Source organism: Lagenorhynchus albirostris, chromosome 17 (assembly GCF_949774975.1).
Source record: "Lagenorhynchus albirostris chromosome 17, mLagAlb1.1, whole genome shotgun sequence".
Lineage (NCBI taxonomy): Eukaryota > Metazoa > Chordata > Mammalia > Artiodactyla > Delphinidae > Lagenorhynchus > Lagenorhynchus albirostris.
Window position 1 is genome coordinate 13532436 of NC_083111.1, and position 23739 is coordinate 13556174.

Consider the following 23739-nt stretch of genomic DNA (forward strand, 5'->3'; position numbering starts at 1 on the left):
CGTTGTGGAGCACAGGCTCCAGACGCGCAGGCTCAGCGGCCATGGCTCACGGGCCCAGCCGCTCCACAGCACGTGGGATCCCCCCAGACCGGGGCACGAACCTGTGTCCCCTGCATTGGCAGGCGGACTCCCAGCCACTGTGCCACCAGGGAAGCCCTCCAAACCATGTATTTTAATGAAAACACTTGCTTCAACCTTCATGAAATGGTCTTGGTCATTGTCAGCTGGTGACTGGGAGTTACAAATTTATTATCTACCATTTATTCCTCATTATTCACATTCCAATCTATTTTTCCTTCTTTTATTTCACTACCAACCTTTCCATTTCCCTGGATTTTCACATCTGTCAAGTTGGAAGACTCAGATTACATCTACTTAAATTAATTCTTATTTTATTTAGTGTGTTAGAAAAAATGAGGTTCACAAAGAAGGAGTGAATTTGTTAAATACTTATTGAGCATTAACACAAGGTGATGTGCTGGGTACTGGGTGAGACCAATATGAAAACAAAAATCCTAGATTCAAAGTACTTGCTTTAAAGCGAGGAGAATGACAAGGACATGTGTCTTATTTCTGCAGCTCAGTGCCCACAATGCCTGGTATGTAGCAAACACTTAATAAATGTCTGCTAGATAAATTATAAAACATCACATTTAGACGTGAAGAAAAAAAGACAGAGCTCTTTTGCATAAATCAAAATGAAGCTATTAAGTGTGAAACTTTTTGTTAGCTCTTCAACAGCCTGGGCCTTAATAAAAGAGAACCCTTTAATTTCTGATTAGAGTCAAGAGAAAAGGCACAGATTTCTCTATTAGGCTGCAATGGTGAACTAAACAAGCTTAGGAGATAGTTCAAGAGAGGAATCATCCAGTTTTCCACCAAAGAGAGCACATGTGGCCAGATAAAATTAATCCTTACCAACCTGTGTTCCGAGTCAGAGTGTGAAACAAAATGGAGCAAGGTCAGGCCCCCTGGAAGAGTGCAGCCAGGAGGAAGAGAGCAGATGGTAGGAGGCAGGCCATCCAGTGGGAAGAAGTGGAGGGCGTGGCCACTTTAAACTGTCCTTTTCCAGCTGATCCTGGTTTAGAACTTAACCTTTTAGACCAAAGCAAAATGGAGTCCTAGAGTGTATTGACACCACATTGAAATGTAGCTGCTATTCTTTTTCATAAAGACACTTTTTTTTTTTAAGAATTGGCTTTTTATTCTTTTTTATTTTATTTATTTAGTTTTGGCTGTGTTGGGTCTTCGTTGCTGTGAGCGGGGGCTACTCTTCGTTGCAGTGTGCATGCTACTCATTGTGGTGGCTTCTCTTGTGGGTGTGCGTGCTTCTCATTGAGGTGGCTTCTCTTGTTGTGGAGCACAGGCTCTAGGGGCATGGGCTTCAGTAGTTGTGGCACGAGGGCTCAGTAGTTGTGGCTCATGGGCTCTAGAGCACAGGCTCAGTAGTTGTCACACATGGGCCTAGTTGCTCTGTGGCATGTGGGATCCTCCCGGACCAGGGGTGGAACCCATGTCCCCTGCACCTGCAGGTGGATTTTTAACCAGTGCATCACCAGGGAAGTCCCAAGATAGTTTTTTATTTCCTTTCTCTGTTTGTTGGGATGTGGGATGTTATGGCTCAAGAAAAGACATGTAAATATCTAGGATGCTGCCCATTGTGTTCTTTGAATATATAGTGATATTAATTACCAATTAGTAGACTGCTGTATGTTCTCTACATATCTTAACCCATTTCATCCTCTTGAGAACATTACTATTACCCCTGTTTTAGGAGTAAGGAAACTATGTCCCAGCATGGTTACATCACTATCCCAAGACTGGATAGTTATTAAGTGACTGAGCCAGGCTATCTTGCTCCAAATTCCATATGCTTAAATGCTTTGCTATACAGCCTTTCTTCAGGAAGGTATTCTAAGAATCCTGTTATTAAGATTCACGTCCAAAGTCTAAATAAGGGGACCCAGAAATCTGAGTGCTCTGAGAAAGACTCCAAACCCCACCTCTTCCCACTTACTCACCACTTGTGTGCATTAAGACCCCTACTTCCCAGTAGCAGGACCCTCTTTTCTCTCTAATGATGCAGTTTTCACTTGTGCAATCCACAGGAGAAGAGGGAGGTGTGAACCTTGCATCTCATTCCTGCTTACAGACCTCGCTGTCTCTCTTCCCCCTAAAATTATCACCAGTTCTGAGTCTCATGTTTTCACACGGTGGTAATCTTCCACCTCTTCTTGTATCAATAATTTACCAAATCCTATGTCATTTCCTTTTCCATGAATAGTCAAGCATCTGTCTATAGCTATTTAGTGGGAAGGCATATATATTCATGACACATTTAGAGATATTAAAATAATCACACATTGATAATGTAAATGTAAAAAAAAAAACCTAAGCTAAACATGAAACTACCATATAACCTAGCATTTGTACTCTTGGGCATTTATCTCAGAGAAATGGAAACTTTCACACAAAAACATGTACATGAATGTTCATAGCAGCTCCATCTTAATAGCCAAGAAACTTAAAACAGCCAGATGTCCTTCAATGGGTGAATGGTTAGATAAACAGGAGTATATCCATGCCGTGGAATACTACACAGCAAAGAATAGGAACGGACTTCTGATATACACAACTACATGAATGATTCTCCAGGGAATTAATTGTACTGCATGAAAAAAGCCAATCCTAAAAGATTACGTACTGTATGATTTCACTTACGTAACATTTCTTGAAATCGCAGTATTATAGAAATGGGGAACAGACTGGTGGTTGCCAGGAATGAGGGAAGGGGAAGGAGAGTTATAGAGGGAAGTGGGAATTGTTAGGAAAGGACAACACAAGGAAATCTTGTAGTGTTTGACCTGGTCTGTACCTTGACTGTGGGGGTGGATACATGATACACAAACCCACAAAAATACTAAAATAGTCTAGAACTAAATACATAGAGAGGCACACACAAAAGTGAGTCCAATTAAAATGGGAACATGAATAAGATTGGAGAATTGTATCATTGTTAGTGTCCTGGCCGTGATATTGTGCTATAATTTTATAAGATGTTACCATTGAGGGACGCTGTATCAATGGTGCACAGGATCTCTCTGTATTATTTCTTACAACTTCATGTAAATCTATAATTCTTTAAAAGCAAAAAAATTCAAGTAGAAACATAAATAATCTGTTGGAAACCACCTTGAGATTTTTGACAGTCCTTCTCCCCCAACAATCTGTCAGCAAAGGGCATTAGCATCCCTTGATGATCCTTGCCTGAGCAGTTACTGTGTTGGTGGTTAAAATGGTGGTTTTCTGATTCCATCATTCCTTGTGCATTTATTAAATAGCCTTAACTTGGGGGAGAGAACAAGCCTTCTCTCCACCCGTTTCCCTTGGTCTTCTCTGTCGTGCTCCGCCTAGCTTTGAAGTGAACAGTGAGGTGGAGCTGACTGGTCTTTGCCCACTGATGACATACGATGCCATTTTGCCCTTTCCAGCCTTCTCTTAGTGTGGAACCTGGCCCTTCTATTAAGACCGCTTGAAATGTTTTGATCCATGCCCTGAAACTCACCTGGTTGTTTTTTTTTTTTTTTTTTTAACCAAGTGCATGTAGCCTCTTGCTCATTTGCCTTCCCTCCTGGACCTTCTCTCTGAGCACCTTTAGAAAGGGTCCTCTCTCCTTCCTGCTTAAGAGAGACCTCCTCCTTTTCATCATGTCTTTTTCCTTCATGAGGTGACATTTGCCGTTTTCTTCCTTTGGGCAGTTATATGGAAAGAAATCAGATTATAGGAAAGAGGAGAACCTTGGGACAATTTTTAAAACTATAAATGGTTGCCACGTGGACATGTAAGTTTTCCCGTCAGACACTGTCTTGGGAAGTTGGGGGAGAGAGCCATGAAAGACTGGCTCCTTTACCCAAAGGAGTCTGGCTTTATCACAGGAAGCTCTTCCAAATTTGCAAAGACTCCTTTAGACTGGAGGGCACTGAGAGTCATTTAAATGCCAATTCTGGTTCCATCCCTCCTTCTACCCTGTCCTACCCCCAGACCTAGGCAACATGAGAGGACTAGTGAGGACATTTATTTTAATGATGGAAATTAAAGTTTGCATTGAAAAAATGTTATTATAGTGTGTTAAAATAGTTATCCCATTACATGTGTTTTGCTTGACATGCATTTGTTTTGTAAATCAGGGAATTTTATGTAATGATCTGAACTTCCTACCTCCTCTAAAAAATTACAAATCCATTAATAGTGGGCTTTAATTCCCACATGGCAACAATTGTTAGGAGCCAATTAGCACCTCCTCCCTTAAATGGGGCAGGGGTTGTCGTATTCTTCATGTATTCCAATCTAGGAAATTGTTAATGAGGTACCGAAGGATGTCTTAGAAAGAAGACGGTCTATATTTCCATTATCCTTGGGGGAAAATTTTACTAATATGTGCATAGATTTGCAAAGCAAAATAACTGAGTGAAAATTTGTTTGTAGATTTTCTTTAGTTACCACAGCTAATTGATGATGTTATCATCATTGAAAATTAACATTTAACTGTTTCTTCAGCTTAAAGGTGGAGCCCAAGACTAAAGGATTAAAACAGCAGCAACAGCAGCATAAGAAACTTCTGGCAGCAATGCTCTCTCAAGATTCTTTTGAGTCTGTCCATAGCCCCACCCCATCGGTAACAGAAGAAGATATTGATAATGAAGATGATGCAATGGAATTGCTGGGTAATTTTAAAAATTAATAATTTCTCTTTTTCTTCTCTGGCATTGTAAAAGTGCGTAGTGGTTAAGAGATTCTCAAAGTTTTGAGTAGTTTTGTCTTAGGGGAAAGAAACCATTTAGCACACACTTGCATTAGACTTTCATGGAGTTGCATGCAAGAGTTAAGCTGAAATCACCTGAGCATGTGAAGTATTTATTAGACTGTATTTTGTGCTTTGTATATGCAGCACTTCCCTTCTGACTACTTAATCAAGATTCATTCTCTGTGCACTTGTGATACTAATTCAAGTTTGTCTGCTTTATCCTCCTATTGTGATTGCCTTGATCACATCTTTTGTCTAAAATGTATCCAGAGTACATATTTCAGCCCGCATTCCAAGATGTCTCCTTGTTGTTTCAAGGATGTTTTAGAAAAAGCAAGTTAAATTTAAAAGGGAAGATAGTAAATTAATGTTTTATGTCTTTCATAAATGACAGGAAAGTTGGCAGAGATTGCAGTGTTTTTACAGGCTCATACTTTTCATGAAAGTTTTATACACAGGAAATCTTTTATATCTTTTAATGAAGTAAGTGTATATTTTTGTTTCATCAGAAATCTCTGCATAATAGTTTTTTTAAATTGAACTTCCTTTTGTAAAACCATTTTTTCAAAAGAAGGAAATTAAATTTTATTTCAGAGCGAATTATCCACATATAAAACATTGAGTTTTTAATTCAGTGATATTAGCTATTCTATTCTAAATAATTAGAACAATTTTCAAATACTTTGTAACAATATACTAGAAAGTGAGTAAATAATAAAATCATTTGAATGCTTCAGATAAATTTAACATATAGAAAAAGGAGCTCCAGAAGTATACAGATTTTTTTTAAATTATTTTTTTCTAAACTAGCTTCCTTGGTTTTAGGTGTTTATGGTACTAAAATACTATCATTATAATAAATGATATAGGTCTCCATGCATAGGCCTACAAGGTGTTATTAATTAGTGGTGGCAGGTTCACTGATACTTTCTGATGTTATAATAACTACATTCATTCCAGCATTGAGGAGGCTATGTCATGGCATTTTCACTTCATGCTGTCCATCTTTTTTTTAAGAACTGTTAAATCTGGGTGTTTTTTAAGGAATCTCATCTCCCTGCCTCCAAATCGGTAATGTGGCAGATGTGGCAGATGTGGCAGATGTGGTAGATGTGGTGGTGCCGCCTTCATTCAGCTTCCATTCAGCGAGCGTTTACTGAATGCTAGGCCCTAGACTCGGTCCTGGGGACGTAAAAATAAAATAATCATGGTTTCTGTTTGCAGGAACTTCACATTCTAGTGTTCAAGATGAAGATGTAAATATCACTCTAATATTTTTTGCTACAGTTGCTAACGTGATTAAGCGCAGTGTGTACATAGGAATAACATCTAATGCAAAAGTAGCGGCCGGTTATCAGGGAATGTTTCCTAGAGAGTCTGATTCCTCTGGTAAGTCCCAGAGGACAAGTAGATGTAGTTCAGCAGGCAGTGTGGTCATTACCCCTGCAGGTTTGCTGTTGTAAGGATGGACTCTTGCAGTTGTGCTCCATGACTGTGCCTGTACATTGTTCCTCTGCTTCAGTCAGTAACAGTGAAGGGGGCAAGTCTGGAACCGTTAATGGATGTTGCCTATGTAACATCAGTGTTGGTGTGTTGGTACATTGACATTGGGTTTGCAGGTATCCTTCTGTCCCCCTCATTTCCTTTATACAACAGCTCATGGTCAGTTGATAGCCACATGAAGGCGGTTATGCTCTATGTTGCAAAGAGAATCTTTTGAAGAAATCCAAGCATTCTCCAAATCACTTTGGGATTCCTGATAGCCTCAGGAATGTCTAGTCAGAGTGGAGGAACTCATATAACCTCAGTAATATCAAGAGATTCTTTAAGGAGACTGAGGTGTCCAGTCAGTGCTGGTATCCCTAGATCTCAGCTCCTCTGTTCTGAGGTTTCTAGTCTCCCGAGATGAAGACCAAAGGATTGGGTTTTGGAGATTACCTAATGTGAGCAATTAACAGCTGGTCCTCACTAATTTTGTTTCATTTGACATTTTAGCCTCTGGTCTGAGCAAATTTAAGAATGAGAGATAGCTGGAGGTTTGGACTTTCGCCATGTCGGTCCACATGTCAGCACAGGCAGCTGGTGGTGTACTAATGCTGGTCTATAGGTTATGAGATTTCCCTGCAATAATATGGAATGTTCCAAGTCCACTGGGCTGTCCCCTAAAATAATGCCATATTTAACCCTCTCGCCTAGTTGTCTCAGTGAACAAAGGTCATATAACAGAAAATTCTATCCACAAATTGTTTTGCCCATAAAGTTCATCAATTAAAGTAAAATGTTATTTAGATATGAAATATATTTGTCTTTAAGGCTCTAATACTCCTACCCATGAATATTATTCTATTATTTTAGAAATATATGTTTAAAATATAGACTCAGAGTTTTCTTCAGAAGTAGAGTATATAAGTTCATGACTTATAATGTTATGTATGCCTTTAACTAAGGTAATGAATGGCTCATGTCTTACATGAAATCAGACAGATGTACATGAATATTTTCAGTTAATGCAGGAGCTAAGAATTTTTCAGTCATGATAATAGTAATGGATAAATATGTGAAGTATAGGTATGAAATAAAATGGTTGTTAAGTTATTCAGTTTTAAAACCTTCATCTTCAATAGGCATGTATATCTCTATTAATATTCCATTGGATATCAAGTCCTACACTAATAATTGAAGCAATACTCCTAAATCAATATAGAAACTATATAATATCTGTCTTCCCAGTCCTTTTAATATTAGATTTACATCATTTTGTTTATTATTAAAGAATTTTAAGATAATAGTTTTGAAACTCTGATTCCAGAGAAACGTAAGTGATTGTACATATGTGAGGCAAATACAAATGCTAAGTTCTTGAAAACATATTTGAAATAAAATTTTAGTGCATGAAATAATTGTAAAATGCAAGAGACATCTGGTATAAAATATCCTTTTGAATCCACAACATTGTTTAGAATGAATTTGCAGTAGCTTATATGTTTTAAGGGTTTAACTTGTCATTGTTACCTATACCAGGTATAACTGGCTGAAAATTTTATTTATTATGCATGGGAAGCAGTCTATATGCTTTGTGCACTGTTAAATAAGTAAAAAGTATAATTATTAGTTAACGTTAATATAACAAAGGATTATTCCTAAATAAAACTGGTTGATTTGAAGGGGAAAAAAACTTTTAGTTTAGTAGTAAAACTATTGACCCTTGTTTTGTTTGTTAAGGAATCTAGCATTGTTAATACATACTGATTAACATTTAATTTTTCGCAGTTGTTTAATTGTATATTTGTGAATTTCTTTTCTAAGTGTACTGGGCATGTGAAAATACTATAATACAACATCTATGACTTTTAAGTAGATTAAATATTTTCTGTAATTGCTTTAAATACTACTTATAAATTCATAGTACAAAAGTAGCTTAATATGGAATTAATATATACCAGAGAATAAAATTTCCAAATTTGTGGAATTTTAAGGTATAACAATTTTAAGCACCTCTGAAATTGGTGCTTTAATTACAGAAGTTGAATAAGATATCTGCCAATTCATCTCAAACTAAGTAGGTCTCAACTTCATATATAAGATATTCTCAAATATTTTGGTAATTATGCTGGAAATTGATCACAATGAATAAAACTATGAAGAATCTGCATATTATTTTTAAAAGTTATTAAAGTCAATAATCTTTCAAAAGCAGAAAAAAAGTTACAATGGAGCAGTAAGAGATTAAAAAAAAAATCTCTATATATTTTACTCCATTAACTTTCACAGAAGATTTGAGGAACTTCATTAGTTTAAGAGATATTTCAGCTTGTAAATGTGAGTCCATTTTCATTATATTACATGGACTTTTCATTTTATTTTTGATGAAATGCTGATTGCAATTATGTGTTTGATTTTTCTCCATATAATTTACACTCATTTAAAAATGTCATCAGAATTATTTAAAAACTACTTTTCTTACACATTTTAGTATATTACTTTAAAAAGTTGTTTTTAGATTTTCTCAGAATTGATGATGAGACAAATATCTAAAAATCACATTCCAGAGATGCTAAAAAAGAAAACTAGCATTAGTCATGCTTTATACTACCTGGTCTTAGCTTTTTGCTAATCATATAAAAATTAAAACTGTGTTGGCAAAAATAAACAAGGTGATTGCAGATACATTTTATTTATTTTAAATTTAATAATCAGGAACAAGTATAATCATACTGGTATTCTTTCAAGAATACAGTTATTGAGTTTCTAAAACCCCAGTATCTTGCCAAATTATGTAAAATATAAACTTAATTTTCTAGAGGGACTCATTACATTAAGGTGATCCTTTGGTAAATTCTTTTTTTTTTTTTTAAGTTGCATGCTTCTTAAAGCAGAAATCACTCGTTTGCAAAATAAACATGCATTTCACCTAGTGAGAAATGGATTCTGTCACTCGATGTTAAAAAAAAAAAAAAAGAAAGGGAGAGGGCCTTTAAATGTTTAAAAGAAAAAAATCTACCTACCTATCTCTACACCTGTATTTTAGTGATCTAAAGTATGTGAAGTGGTCTAAAGCACAGGGGAACATTCATACAAACTTTATTTCTTTTGAGTATTGATTATTGGGAGCATCAGGATGACAGATAACTTGTCACTTTAAAATATTCTTTGTAAAATGATTCTTTTAAAAAGTCTGAGGACTTCCAAAAATTAAATTTATGGATCCTTTAATATTATCTGTAAGATTGCTTTAAATACTGCTTAGAAATTCCTTCAGCATATACCAATGTAATTTAATATGGAATTAGTACATATTTGAGATTAAAATATCCAAATTTGTGGGTGTTAAGAGATAACAATTTTGAGTACCAATGAAGTTAGTACTCTAAATCTAGAACATACTGAATAAAATATCTTCCAAATCACCTCAGTGTAAGTAGCTCTCATTTTTAAATATTAGATATTCTCAAAAATTAGTTATTAAACTGACAATTGATGACCACAGTTAACCAAAATAGAAAATCTGCACATACATTTTTAAATGTTCACTAAATTAATTAGCATAATTGAAAAACTAGGATATATGTACACAGATGTGCGAAAATATTTTTCACACGCTAAATAATAAATATTTCCTCCTGTTAAGCCATGTGATATATTGTTAAAGAAATTCTGTGAAATACTTCTGCTATAGAGTTTGTCCTATATTTCTGAATTCTGACTTTCTTGCTTTAGTGCCATCATTGCCTGCACAAATGCCAAGTGAGCTTGGGTTGAAGTGTAGCCTGAGTGGAGTTGAATAGCACAGTGCTTGTCTCTCTGAATTACAGTAAAAACATTTGAGAAAATCCACTGAAACACATTTTCATTCAGCAAGTATCATGCACCTGCCATGTGGATAGTACTAGTACATGTTAATATATAGCACTAAGAATATTGTGCCCTTTGTTTTTCTAATTATCTTGACCTCTTTAGGCTCTGAGAGAACAATGAATCTAGTGAGTGTTGGCATCTATGTAGAACCAAACATTTTGTAGGTCTTTAGTTCAGCTCTCAATTAGTCCATTAATTCATTCATAGATTTATTAATTTCTCCACTTACAAAGTGACTCTGCATATTCCTGGGAGTTCAAATTTGCACAAATACAGACATGTTTCACGAACTGTTAACTATTCAGGGATGATTCTCAGGATTTGGTTTGCTTAAGAATCATTTGAGAAGCTTATTTAAATGCCAATTCCAGTGGCCTTTACCCCCAATTTTTGTTTCATTAGATTTGGATACAGCCCATGAATCAACATTTTTCAACACGACTGCCCTTCCTCCTGTCCTCCAAGAGATTCTGTTGCAGGTGATGTGTAGAACATACAGTGAGGAATTCTAATCTTAGTCTGGGTATGGTCAGTGCACTTTATGTTTGATGTGATATATCCTGAAGCAAGAGGAATAAAATATTAGAAAGTCTAATTTTTACAACAGAGAGAGAGCATGGAATAGAGGTTTCTGAGTTAACCAGGCTCTATTGAATTGTCTCCTGGAAATAAGGAAAAGTCTTGCTAAGAAGCTATGGGTAATGCAATTTGTATTACCTTATTGTCTCTGTCTTCCTTCCTGATATCATATTTACAGGAGTGCTTGAAAAATGAACTGCTTAGAGTAGGAAAATTACATATTAGGAAATGATTCTAGCATAGACCTGAGGACATGGTTCCGATGAGCTTCTGTTTTACATTAAATCTTTATTTAGGACTCTTACTTTGCTTTCATTAGATGTGACTCATAGCCTCCTTCATTGCTTTCTGGACGCACTCGTTTCATGTTTGGAATTGTATTTATGCTTCATTCTCTTCACGCTTTTTTTTTGTGTTTCTTTTCAAAAAATATCAGAACATTTGCAGATGATAACTAGGGTTTGTGTATAGAGATTGCATTTTAAATAAATATAAACTTGCATGCCACCAAAAATAGATATCATGCTACATGATTTACTTCTATGGTATTTGATAAGAAATGTTGCTTTTTTCCTTTAAAAAGTTTTCTACACTTCTATATTTAAAACAGATAACCAACAAGGACATACTGTATAGCACAGGGAATGCTACTCAATATTCTGTAATAACCTAAATGGGAAAAGAACTTGAAAAATAATAGATACATGTATACATATAAATGAAAATAAAAAGCTGAACAATAAAAACAAAACAAAAAATGATCTACTTTCCACGCATAAGCAGCTTAGAGGAAAATGGCAGCTCACCAAGGAACAAAAAATAATAGTGAATTGTTGAGATTTTTCTATATGTATAAAGGGATGAATAAACTATTTGAAATAATGAGTAAAAAAGTTTTTTTTCCAATGGTAAAAGCAGATCAGCATTATAGAGTGAAGTCAGCAGTTTGAAAATAAAATCTAAACCCATAAACAAATTATTGACAATTGTCCTTCATCTCATTTGTATACCTGTGTGACAATTCCTTAATTTGAGAGAGAGCTGTTCTTTATATTCGTGGGTAGGTTGTTTAATACATATTTCTCGCTTTGAAGTAAGTTAGAAAATTTTGACATGTAACAATGTAAGTTAATGTGCTTTTTCATACTTAGGCCATAGCTTTTCACTGATTATTTTGCAAAGGTATGAACCACACTGTGAGATGTTTTGTGTGGTCTGTGGTCAAAGCACTGGGCTAGAACTCTAAGACCAGCTCCAGCCCTCATGCTGCCTCTTGTTAGTTTTGTCACCTGAGCTACAAGTAATTCATTGTAAAATGCAGATAAAAATATTCCTATCACATAGAGATGCTGTGGGAATAAAAATGAGGTATTCTCTGAAAGTGCTATAATTTTTTTTTTTTTGCCTTGACTAACAAGAATATCTGAAAAAAGACACTGGAATTTATATACAAAACTTTCCTTCCAAGTAAATTCATATCTTCTAAGTTACATACATGTTGTCTAGTCATAAGCAACGAAAAAAAAAAAAGCTTTCTTTAGCATTGAGAAATTGCCTATTAACAGTAAAAATAGAAGTTTCCCACAAGACAGTAAAATCAAAAGCTTGAAGACAAAGAATGTAAAACTACAGATGTATTTGCAAGCCAAAGTATTTGCTGTATCACTACAAAATATTACATTTATTTTTAACATGGATATTTAAGCAACAGCAAACATTAATGTGATTTGGTTAAAGATATAGAGCGAATTATTCTACTCTCTTCAATTTTCTTCCATATAAATGGTTTTTAGGAAGAAAAGAAAAATGATTTGTGCATACACATGAATGTCCACTAGCAAAAGTTGGGCTGGGAGCAGGAATAGGAGGGGGAGAGACAAGGAGGAGAGATATAAGAACTAGAAATCTGTACTTATGTTTACATACTTCTGTGTAAGTAAAGTCGTAAATGTATTGAGAAATCTATGAGCTTTAAAAACTCTTAATTATATTGATAAGTATGAAAATATTTGAAACAGCACAATTTTGATGGTTTTACATTAATTCATTGTATAAATGAATCACAACCAAATTGAAAATCACTGTTAAATATTTTTAGGGTTTTGTTGCTTTTGAAATAAACTTGTCCATTTCAAATACTTAATAAAATGGTGATGTTATACTTCAAGATGATTTGTTTAGCTGTGGTAATGATTTTCATATAATTTGACTGAATTTGAATTAATTTTGCACTCCATGTAAGAGCCATTTGAAAGTGGTACAAAATCATGGCTTTATTGTGTTTTTTTTTTTTTCTTGGTTGAAAATGTGCAAAGAAATGCAATTAATTCAGCAGTTATTTGCATTTTAACATCAAAAACAATAGATATTAAAGAGGCATTAAAACTCTTCTCTGAATTCCTTAAAACTTCTTATATAACTATAGTAATCTGTTTAGATTTTCATATGTTATGATACCACTGATATCTTATTTAATCATCTCTAAATAGAAACCTTAAAATTATTGAAGTTGAACACTGAATATACATTAACAGAAGAGTGCTCACAAAATTTCCCAGTTTTCAATATCTGAAAACAGTAGTTTTTGTGAAATAAAGTTTCATTCAAAATTTTTAAAGTTATTTAATAAACATGTTTTTCAAAATTTGAAATATTTAAACTGGTCCTGTATATGAATTTCTTTTGGAATGGAAATATAATTTTCTTTTTTAATAGTCTCATGTTCAGTAATTTCAGAAAGGAAATATTCTTAAGAATAATGAATGTATTTTTTGAAAATTATTCTAAAGCTTTTAAATAGAAGAGTGCTAAAGTACATAATGGAAAAAATATGACAGTGTTCTAATGGAGGTTAATTAGATTTAGTGACTTAGATTTTACTTTTCACTTTTTTAGTTGCTTTCTGCAAGAGATGAATGAGTGCCTTATATTGGTATAGGATGAATTTGCTTGTGTCAGAATATAAACTTAAAATTCCGTATAAAGTTTTAATTTCTTTAAAACTCAGTTTTTCAAGAATTGTCAGAAGGGGGTTCATGAGGCCAGCTATTTTTCATCTCTTAAGTGCTGTCATATTTACTTATTAATTACTGACATTTGTTTTGGGATTCTGTATTTCAAGAATTTAATGTAGAGTGTTGCTAATATCATAAAACAAAATTGAAATTAACCTTCTGAAACTGATTTTTGGAAGGTAATTTAGCATAGTGTTAGGAATAACAGCGGCATGCATGAGCTTTGTATTCAGGCAGCCCTATTTGCAGGTTTCCCCATTGCCCCTTACTAATTCTATGATTTGAGAACAGTAACGTCCTTCTCCCAAATATCAGATTCGTCATCAGAAAAATGGGAATTATAACAATACTTATATCACACGGTTTTGTGAAGATTAAAATAATTTCTGTAAAGTGCTCAGTGTAGCTGATAAAGGATTAGACCTAGAAAAAAAAGGTTTGTTATTGTAATTCATATCATTTTTATATCAGTTTCTTTCCTGTCTTCAACTAGCACAAGAGGTTTAGTACATGTGAAAAAGAAAGTGAGACCATAGGATTTTGGCCTTAGAGGTTTATTGTCTTTTGTCATAAATGTTTCATCTAAATATGCTCCACATGTTTAGATATCATTTCAACAAGTACTCTCTACTTGATATTTAAGTCCTAGGAATTATTTTATCTTCTCACAATTTTAGAGAATTCATATCCAATAATAAAAGCAAAAATATCAAGAAAGAAACGGGTGGGGGGATTTTTTTCTTTCTTATTTTTCCCCAGGCTAAAATCTGATGTTCTTATCTTCTTTTTTATGGACTTCGCACATTTACGATCTGAAATTCTCAAATAACATTTTAATATCTGATACCATCGGATTTCTAACATCTCGGTGGCTGAGTTAAGGACATCTTTTGTAGAAAGCAGTTTAAGATAGGAAACATCTCTGTTCATATACAGTTTAAACACAAAAGGGACAAACAAGCTCCAAGTAGCTCCATTTTGTTAAGGAAAATTATGAATGTGAAAGAAGTTATTCTCTGATATAAAAGCTTTTAACTGAAAGAAAGAAAATCCTAAGAACACACATTTTAAAAAAATCACAGACACAGCATTCCTTTTACAATAAAATTCAGACTCTTTGCTCATAAAGCGATTCCTTTTTCCACAAAGCAACAATCATAGTTGTTTCCTTAGAAATCCTATGTTTGTTTAAAACACACTTTCCAACCATAATGCTGTCATAATATACACATTTATAAATTTACTTTTTAAATTGTATCATTGCTTTCCCTAGTAATCAGGAGTTTAAATAATTCTCAGTTAAAAAAAATAGCAAGAAAAGTGATATGTGCTCATCACTGGCCTTTTAATGGCTTCAAGATCTTAGCATCTCTGTGCTACTGACTGTTTAAATGTGTATACTGTCAATGTGATTACATTGCTTATTATCTTCCTGACGAGCAAAAAATTTTAGAAATTTGAACAAAGAACGATTCTTTTGGGGAAAACTATTGGCACTTATAAGTCAACATAGGCTAATTTTAGGGACTTGTCATATCAAATCTTCTAGGAGTCAAATTTTCTTTAAAATAATATTTTTTTGATTATTAAAAGACAGATATTCAATTTAAAGAGCATGGCATTACAGAGGTCAAAATAAGTAAATAAAAAGTGTTACCCAGAAATAATTACTTTTAATGTTCAGTGATGTACCTTCTAGGTATTTTTATACATAACATAGAATAGTATTAACATTTATGTGCATTACAATATGCAATGCACTGCACCTAAATGCTTTGTGTGCATTACTTAATTACAAAAGTACCATGGGATAGACAATATAATTACTCTTACACCATAGAAAAGGACACAGATCCTTGCGAAACAAAATTTTCTTAGATTACATGGTTGGTACTCAAGAGTTAGATTCCTAAGCTTTAAGAATCAAACACTAAACTGTGGAATACATACACATTAAAATACCCATTTTTGTTAATATTGTAGAGACTTACTTGCCTATATATGCAGTTTCCACACAGGCAACAAAGTTTTAAAATTTAACGTCGGGCTTCTGCTTCTGCTCATGATGGAGTAGCTGGTATTAGCCTTACTCCTTCATATTAAGTAATTATAAAACTAGACAAAGTATATGCCAACTTTACAGGCACAGGACAAAAGGTAGCATGGGACTGTGGTTCTTGAGAGGAGGGAAACGAGAGGTGAGCCATGTGTTTCATGCTGGCTTTCTTCATGGTGACACTCTCCCTGGCCAACTTGTATGGAGGTGGAGTTCAAGTGGAGTGAAGAGTGGCGATCTCACTGATCTGAGGAGGAAATGGCTAGGATTTGTGGGACAATGTGCCAAGAAAAGGCAGCAGAGGGAGAGGACAGAAGTCTATACGTGTATTTTCTTAGATTCTTAACTGAGGACTGTGCTGTTCTTGCACAGGGCAAGACTACTTTAGACCTGAGAGAGTGATTATTTTGAGTCTGGGAACTGAATAGAGAAAGAGAGGTCAGGCAGAGCTGGGACACTTCAGAGTTACAGCCCAGCCAAAGAGAATAAACCTTCCTGAGTTCCTTGAGCATTCAGAAGAGACCTTGGAAAAATCAAACATTAAGAGTTATAACCACACACTGAATTGAGAGCCACTTATAAGAAAGAGGGAAAAATTGAAATAGACCCAGCCTAACAAAGCATACTTTGTTAATGCTTATGAAGGTGAGGTAGATCTGCCAATAATTTAATTCCTGACATAAAACTTAGTATCCTTTAGAGAAGACAACATAAACCAGCCTTCCTACAAAGAATCAACTATAGTATCCACCATATTATAAAAAATTACTAGTCATGTAAAAAAGCAGGAAAATTGTGACCCCAAATCAAGACAAAAGAGCATTCAACAGAAACAGACCTTATTATACTCAGATACTGGAATTAGCTGACTTTTAGTAGCTTTTAAAAAACAATTATACATATTTTGTGGACTTAAAGGAAAGGAACACAAGGAATAAACAGATGAGACATCTCGGTTGAAATACTGAAACTAGAAAAAGAACCAAAGGACAGCCTAGAACTGAAAATACAATATGTGAAGTTTTAAAACTCACCAGATAGAAATAACAGCTGATTTGAACAGTGCAGAAAGAAGGGTCAGTGAACTTGAACACAGGTCAACAGAAATAATCCACACTGGAGATCAGAGATTTTTAAAATGAAGAATAAAATGAAAAGGGCTTCAGTGACCAGTGGGACAATAGAAAATGATAAAACGTTTAATCAGAATTCTAGAAAGGGGAGAAAGAATGGGAAAGAAAAAAAGATTTTAAGAAATAATGTCCAACTTTTTTTTAAATTTGGTGAAAAATATGAGCCTACAATACAAGTTCATAGAATGTCAGGCTGATAAGATAAAACAGTTTCAGGTAAACAGAAGCTGATAGAATATGTTATCAGCAGACCTGCACTATAAGAAGTGTTAGAGTCTCTGAGGCTGAAGGGAAATTGTATCAGATAGAAAATTAGATTTGTAGGAAGGAATGAGAACACCAGAAATATTTAATACATGAGTAAATATATAAGGCTATCTTCCTTTTGTTAATTTTTAGAAAGACAGCTGACTGTTTGAAGCAAAAATACAAACAATGTAGTGTAGGGTTTATAACATACAAAGAATTAAAATCATAGGAAAAATAGCACAAAGGATGAGAGTAAATGGAATCACTTTTTATAAGAAGTGATACAATACTAATTGTAAATAGACTATAATAAGCTAGGGAGGCATGGCTTTAATCCCAAAGGCAATCACTAAAAATAAATAAATAGAGAGCTTTAGCTAAAAAGCTAACAGAAAACATAACATCAAATACTAAAATACGTTTGACTAAGGAGGAACAATGGACTCCAAGGCAGTTGGGGCAAATAGAATACAAATAGTGTGATGTTCAACTTAAACCTAAACATATTAATAATTACATTAAGTATAAATGGACTACACTCACCAATTAAAAGGCAGAGATTGTTAGCCTGGATAAATAAGCAAGACTCATATGCTGACTATAAGATTCATAGTTTAAAGATCAGGTAGGTGAAATTAAAAGGTTAGAAAAGACATTACATGCCAGAAGTAGGCACAAGAATGTCGCTGTAGCACAATGATGAAAAGTACATTCATCAGGAAGACATAGCAGTTGTAAATGTATATGCACTTAAAAATATTTTCAAAATATGTGAAGTAAAATTAGAAAAATTAGAGAGATGCCTAGTCACAGTAGGATATTTAATACATTTCTCTCAATAATTGATAGAAAATGTAGACAAAAATCCATAGGGATATGGAAGACTTGAACAATACTATCAACATTTATTGTAGGTTGAAATTTACAGTATACCCAACAATGCAGAAAACACATTATTTTCAAATGCAGATGGAATATTCATCAAAATAGATTGTATGGGGACTTCCCTGGTGGTGCAGTGGTTAAGAATCCGCCTGCCAATGCAGGGGAACACGGGTTCGAGCCCTGGTGCGGGAAGATCTCACATGCTGTGGAGCAACTAAGCCCATGCGCCACAGCAGAGCCTGTGCTCTAGAGCCCGTGAGCCACAACTACTGAGCCCACATGCCTAGAGCCTGTGCTTTGCAACAAGAGAGACCACCGCAATGAGCAAAGCCTGCACACCGCAACGAAGAGTAGCCCCCGCTCACCACAACTAGAGAAAGTCCTCACACAGCAACCAAGACCCAACACAGCCAAAAATAAAAAAATAAATTTACAATTAAAAAAAAAAAAGACTGTATGCTGAGCCAACTTTCTGTACTCTGATCACAACAGGATTAAATTAGATATCAACATAAGACAAGTAGGAAGATTCCAAAATATGGAAATTAATTCTTCATAACAGATGAAAGAAAAACCAAAAGGGAACTTAGAAAATAATTCAAACTAAGAGAATGAAAATACAGCATACAATATTTGGGGGGATGTAGCCAAAGCACTGCTTAAAGGAAACTCAGAACCTTAAACAAAAGAATTTTAAATTATTGATATAAATTTCTCCCTTTAAAATCCAGAAAATAAATACAAATTGAATCCAGATAAGTTGAAAGAAGGAAATAATACAGATAAGGATAGGAATCGATGAAATAGAAAAAAAGGCTAACACAATATTCGCAATGTTGTAACTAATAAATTCCTAGTAATACTGACAAAAAGGTAGAGAAACACAAATTACCAATATTACAAAGGAGAGACACGGCCAAATTTCACTACTAGATTTTATATAGACACAAAAGATAACAGAAGAATATTGCAAGCAACTTTATGCCAACATAGTTGACAACTTAGATACAATGGGAAAAAATCCCAGCAAAACACATCATACCAGAGATAAAACAAGAAGAAGTAGTGCATCTGAATAGTTCTACATATGTTAAAGAAATTGAATTTGCAAGCAAAATCCTTCCCCAAAAGAAAACTTCAGGTTCAAGTTTTCAGTGGTGATCTCTATCAACAATTTAGGGAAGAAATAATGCCAAATGTAACAAACTCTTTCACAAAATAGAGAAGAGGGAAAATTTCTCAGATTGTCTTGAGACCAGCATTGTTCTGATATCAAAACCTAACAAAGACTTTAAAAGAAAAAAAATTACAGATGCATCTCCCTTATGAACATAGATACATGTGTTCTTAACAAAATATTATTAAATTAGATCTGTATGATCCAGTACAATTGAATTAAACTCCTAATGGGCTTTAAAAAAAAGAAATTGATGAACTGATTCTAAAATTTATATGGAAATCATGACCTTGAGTGGCCAAAGTCATCTGGGAAAAGAACAGTATCTGTGGAATTACAGTATCTGATTTCAAGATTTACCATAAGGCTATAGTAAGACAGTGCAGTATTGACATGACTAGATGAACAGATCAATGGAATGGATTAAAGTCCAGAAATATATCTGGTCAGTTAGTTTTCAACAAAAGCTTCAAGGCAATTTGATATAGAAAGGAAAAGATTTTCAAGTATTAGTGCTGGAACAATTGGATATATATACAGAAAAAGAATGAACTTTGACCTTCTACTTCATACCATGACAGAAATTATTTTGAAATGAATTACAAGCGCAAACATAAGAGCATAGATTCTGAAACTTCTAGAAGGAAATGTAGAATATATTCACAACCTTGGGGCAGGCAAAGATTTTTCTAGAGATAAAAAAAAATCACTAAGGGTAAAAGAAAAATTTGATAAACTGGACCTCATTAAAATTACAAATTTCTTCATAGAAAATGAAAGTAAGAGGAAAATAAACAAAATGTAAAGGCATGCCACTGACCGGGAGAAAATAGATGCAGTATATCTGACAAAGGACTCTTATCTACAATGTATACAGCGCCCCTGCGAATCAGTTTTTCAACAGGACAAATAACCTAATAAAGATAGGCAAAATATTTCAATATACAGTTCACAAAAGGAGGTAAACAAATGGTAAATAAGCACATGAAAAGCTTTTAACATTGTTAGCCATCAAAGAAATGTAAATTAAAACAACATTGAAATATCTCTTCCCACCAACTAGAATGACTAAAATGAAAGACTTTAAACACCAAATGTTGTCAAGAATGTGGAGTAGCTGGAATTCTCAAACAGTTGCTCTTGGGAATAAAATTTTATAATCACTCTGGAGAAAATGTCTGGCAGTTTCTTATAAAGTTTAATATGTACCTATCATGTGGTCTAGCAGTTCCTAGATGTTTTCCCAAGGGAAATAAAACATGTATTCACAAATACTTGTACATGAAAGCAGTTTTATTCAAAGTAACCCACACAGAAAACAATCAAAATTACATTCACTGCAAATTGTATATTCACACAATGGAATACTATTCAATAAAAATGAACTAAGTACTGATACATGTAACAATATGATGAATCTCACTGCTATGGACTGAATCGTTTCCCCCTCTCCCACCAAAGTCATATGTTGATACTATAACTCCTAATGTGATAGATTGTATTTGGAGATAGGGCTTTTATGAGGTACTTAAGGCTACATGACATAAGGGTGGGTTCCTAATCCAGTAGGACTGGTGGCCTTGTATGAATAGGAAGAGCTTTCTCTCCCCCCCTCTCCCTCTCCCCACGTGCATGAACTGAAGAAAGGCCGTGTGAAGACACAGTGAGAAGGTGGCTATCTGCAACCCAAGGAGAGAGCTCTCACCTGTCAGACCTGCTGGCATCTTGATCTTGGACTTTCCAGCCTCCATGACTGTGAAAGAGTAAATTTCTGTTGTTGAAGTTACCCAGGCTAACATACTTTGTTATGGCAGCCTAAGCTGAATAAGAAACTCATAAACATCGTATTGAACAAAAGAAACGAGACAGAAATGATTACATACCATACTAATTTAATCACAAGAAATTGAACAACAGGCAAAACTAATTTATGGTGATAGAAATCAGAACGTAGCAGGGGCAGTGAGGGATTGGCATGAGGAAACTTCCAAGGTGATAGAAATATTTTATATTTTCACTGGGGTATTCATTATATAGGTGTATACATTTATCAAAACTCATTACATTTATCAAAACTCATCTGCATTTCATTGTAAATTTGAATTAAAAAATAAGACAACAATTTTAATATATAAAAATCATGGCTACATAATGTTGCATCATAGAATACTCAGGGAGTCAAAATTAAACTTGACATTTGTTATTGTTTCTGAAATGAAATGATTAAATTTAGGTAAAAGACACATGAGGTATGAAAAGTAATTCAAGACACTCATATGGGCACTTGCTATGGAAATATCTCATAACCGTGACCTCTGATAAGTTTTCAAAAAGTCTGTGCTTATTGTAAGCGTGATGTTTGAATAATCCTGAGCAGAAACAGAAATCGTCATTTTAATTTCATAGTAGCACATCGAAAAGCAGAATTTGACCTTTGTTGATGAATTTCCTAGTTTTGAATATATATACTCTTCCAATATGGTCACACTATCTTTTATTTGATATACTAACAGTTCCTTTCTCATCAATTTGTCTGTGATATAAAGAGCTAAATATGTGGAAATTTGACCTGAAAATGTCCTTACTATTAACTGCAAATGTGTAGTATTAAAACGGGAATCTGCTCATATTCTTTTTTTAAACATCTTTACTGATATATACACATGACATGAAACTCACCCATTTAAAGTGTACGGTTCAGTGGGCTTTTACTATATTCACAGAGTTGTGCAACCATCCCAGAATCTAATTCAGAGCAGTCTCATCACTCCAAAGAAACCCAATTAGCAGTCACTTCTTGTCCCTAGCACCACCCACTCCCACACCTCTAGGCAATCAGTAATTTTTTTCAGGCTTACAGTTTTGCCTGTTTTGAGCATTCTACGTAAATTAAATCATACATGTAATATATGTGGTCTTTGGTGAAGGACTTCTTTTGCTTAGCATGATGTTTACAAGGTTTATCAATGTTATAGCATGTATTCATTCTTTATTCCTTTTCTAAAAAATATAGACTTTAGGTTTTACAGCATTTTTAGGTTCACCGGAAAACTGAGCTGAAGGTACAGTTGTTTCCCACATACTATCCTGTCCCACATTGGTACAACCTTTCCTACTGTCAACGCCGCACACCAGAGTGAAATGGTATAATAAATGAACATACATTGACACCTTATTATCACCCAAAGTTCATACTTTAACCATTGTTCATTTTCGGTGTTGTTCATTCTTTTGGAAATGAAAAATGTTTAATGACTTGTATCCATCATTATAGTTTCATACAGAGTAGTTTCACTGCCCATAAATCCTCTGTGCTGTATCCATTCATGCCTCTAACAGCCCCTAACTGTCATTGACCCTTTTTAACTGTCTCCATAGTTCTTTCTTCTCCAGAGTATTGAAAAGTTGGGATCATACTGTATGTAGACTTTTGAGACTGGCTTCTTTCACTTAGTAATGTGCGTTTAAGTTTCCTCGAGGTCTTCTTATGGTTTGATAGCTCATTTCTGTTTAACACCAAATAATATTGCATTGTCTCCATGTACCACAGTTTCTTTTCCATTCTTCTACTGAAGAATTACATCTTGGTTGCTTCCAAGTTTTGGCAGTCATGAATAATGCTGCTAAAAACATCTGTGTGCAGGTGTTTCTGTGGACTTAAGTTTTCAATTCATTTGGATAAATACCATGGAACATGATTGCTGGGTTGTTTAGTAAGAATATATTTAGTTTTGTAAGAAACTGACAAACTCTTTTCCAAAGTGGCTGTACTATTTTGCATTCCCACCACCAAGGAATGAGAGTTTCTGTTACTCCACATCCTTACACAGCATTTGGTGTTGCAAGGTTTTAGGATTTTAGCAGTTCTAATAGGTGTGCAGTGGTATCTCATTTTATTTGCAATTTCCTAATATGATGTTGATGTTGAGCAACCTTTTCATATGCTTATTTACCATCTATATATCTTCTTTGGTGAGGTGCCTGCTCATATCTTTGGCCCATTTTTTAATTGGCTTGTTTGTTTTCTTATTGTTAAATATTAAGAGCTGTTTTTTTTTTCTTTTGACCACTTCACCCTGTTTGTATATGTTCTATGTATTTTGGAAAATAGTTCTTTATTGGGTGTATCATTTGGAAATATTTTCTCCCAGTCTGTGGTTGTCTTCTCATTCTCTTGACATTGTTTTTCACAGAGCAAGTTTTTAATTTTAGTGAAGTCCAGCTTGTCAATTACTTCTTCATGGATTGTGACTTTGTGTCATATCCAAAAAGACATCTCCTTACCCAACGACATCTAGGTTTTCTTCTTATCTTCTAGGAGTTTTATACTTTTGCAATTTATACTTAAGTCTTTGATCCATTCTGAGTTAATTTTTGTGGAGGGTGTAAGGTGTGTGTCTAGATTCATTTCTTCTGCATGTGGATGTCTAGTTGTTCCAGTACCGAACTATCTTTTCTTCATTGTATTGCCTTTGATCACTTGTCAA

At 34.4% G+C, this 23739-nt stretch overlaps 1 protein-coding gene across 1 annotated transcript in view; it reads left to right on the plus strand.

The window, feature by feature from the left end:
- C17H8orf34 (chromosome 17 C8orf34 homolog) overlaps positions 1 to 23739 on the plus strand; it is a 331115-nt gene that overhangs the window by 105221 nt on the left and 202155 nt on the right. The window contains 1 exon segment of the mRNA XM_060128306.1: positions 4558 to 4724. Coding sequence (XP_059984289.1) covers positions 4558 to 4724 — 167 coding nt within the window.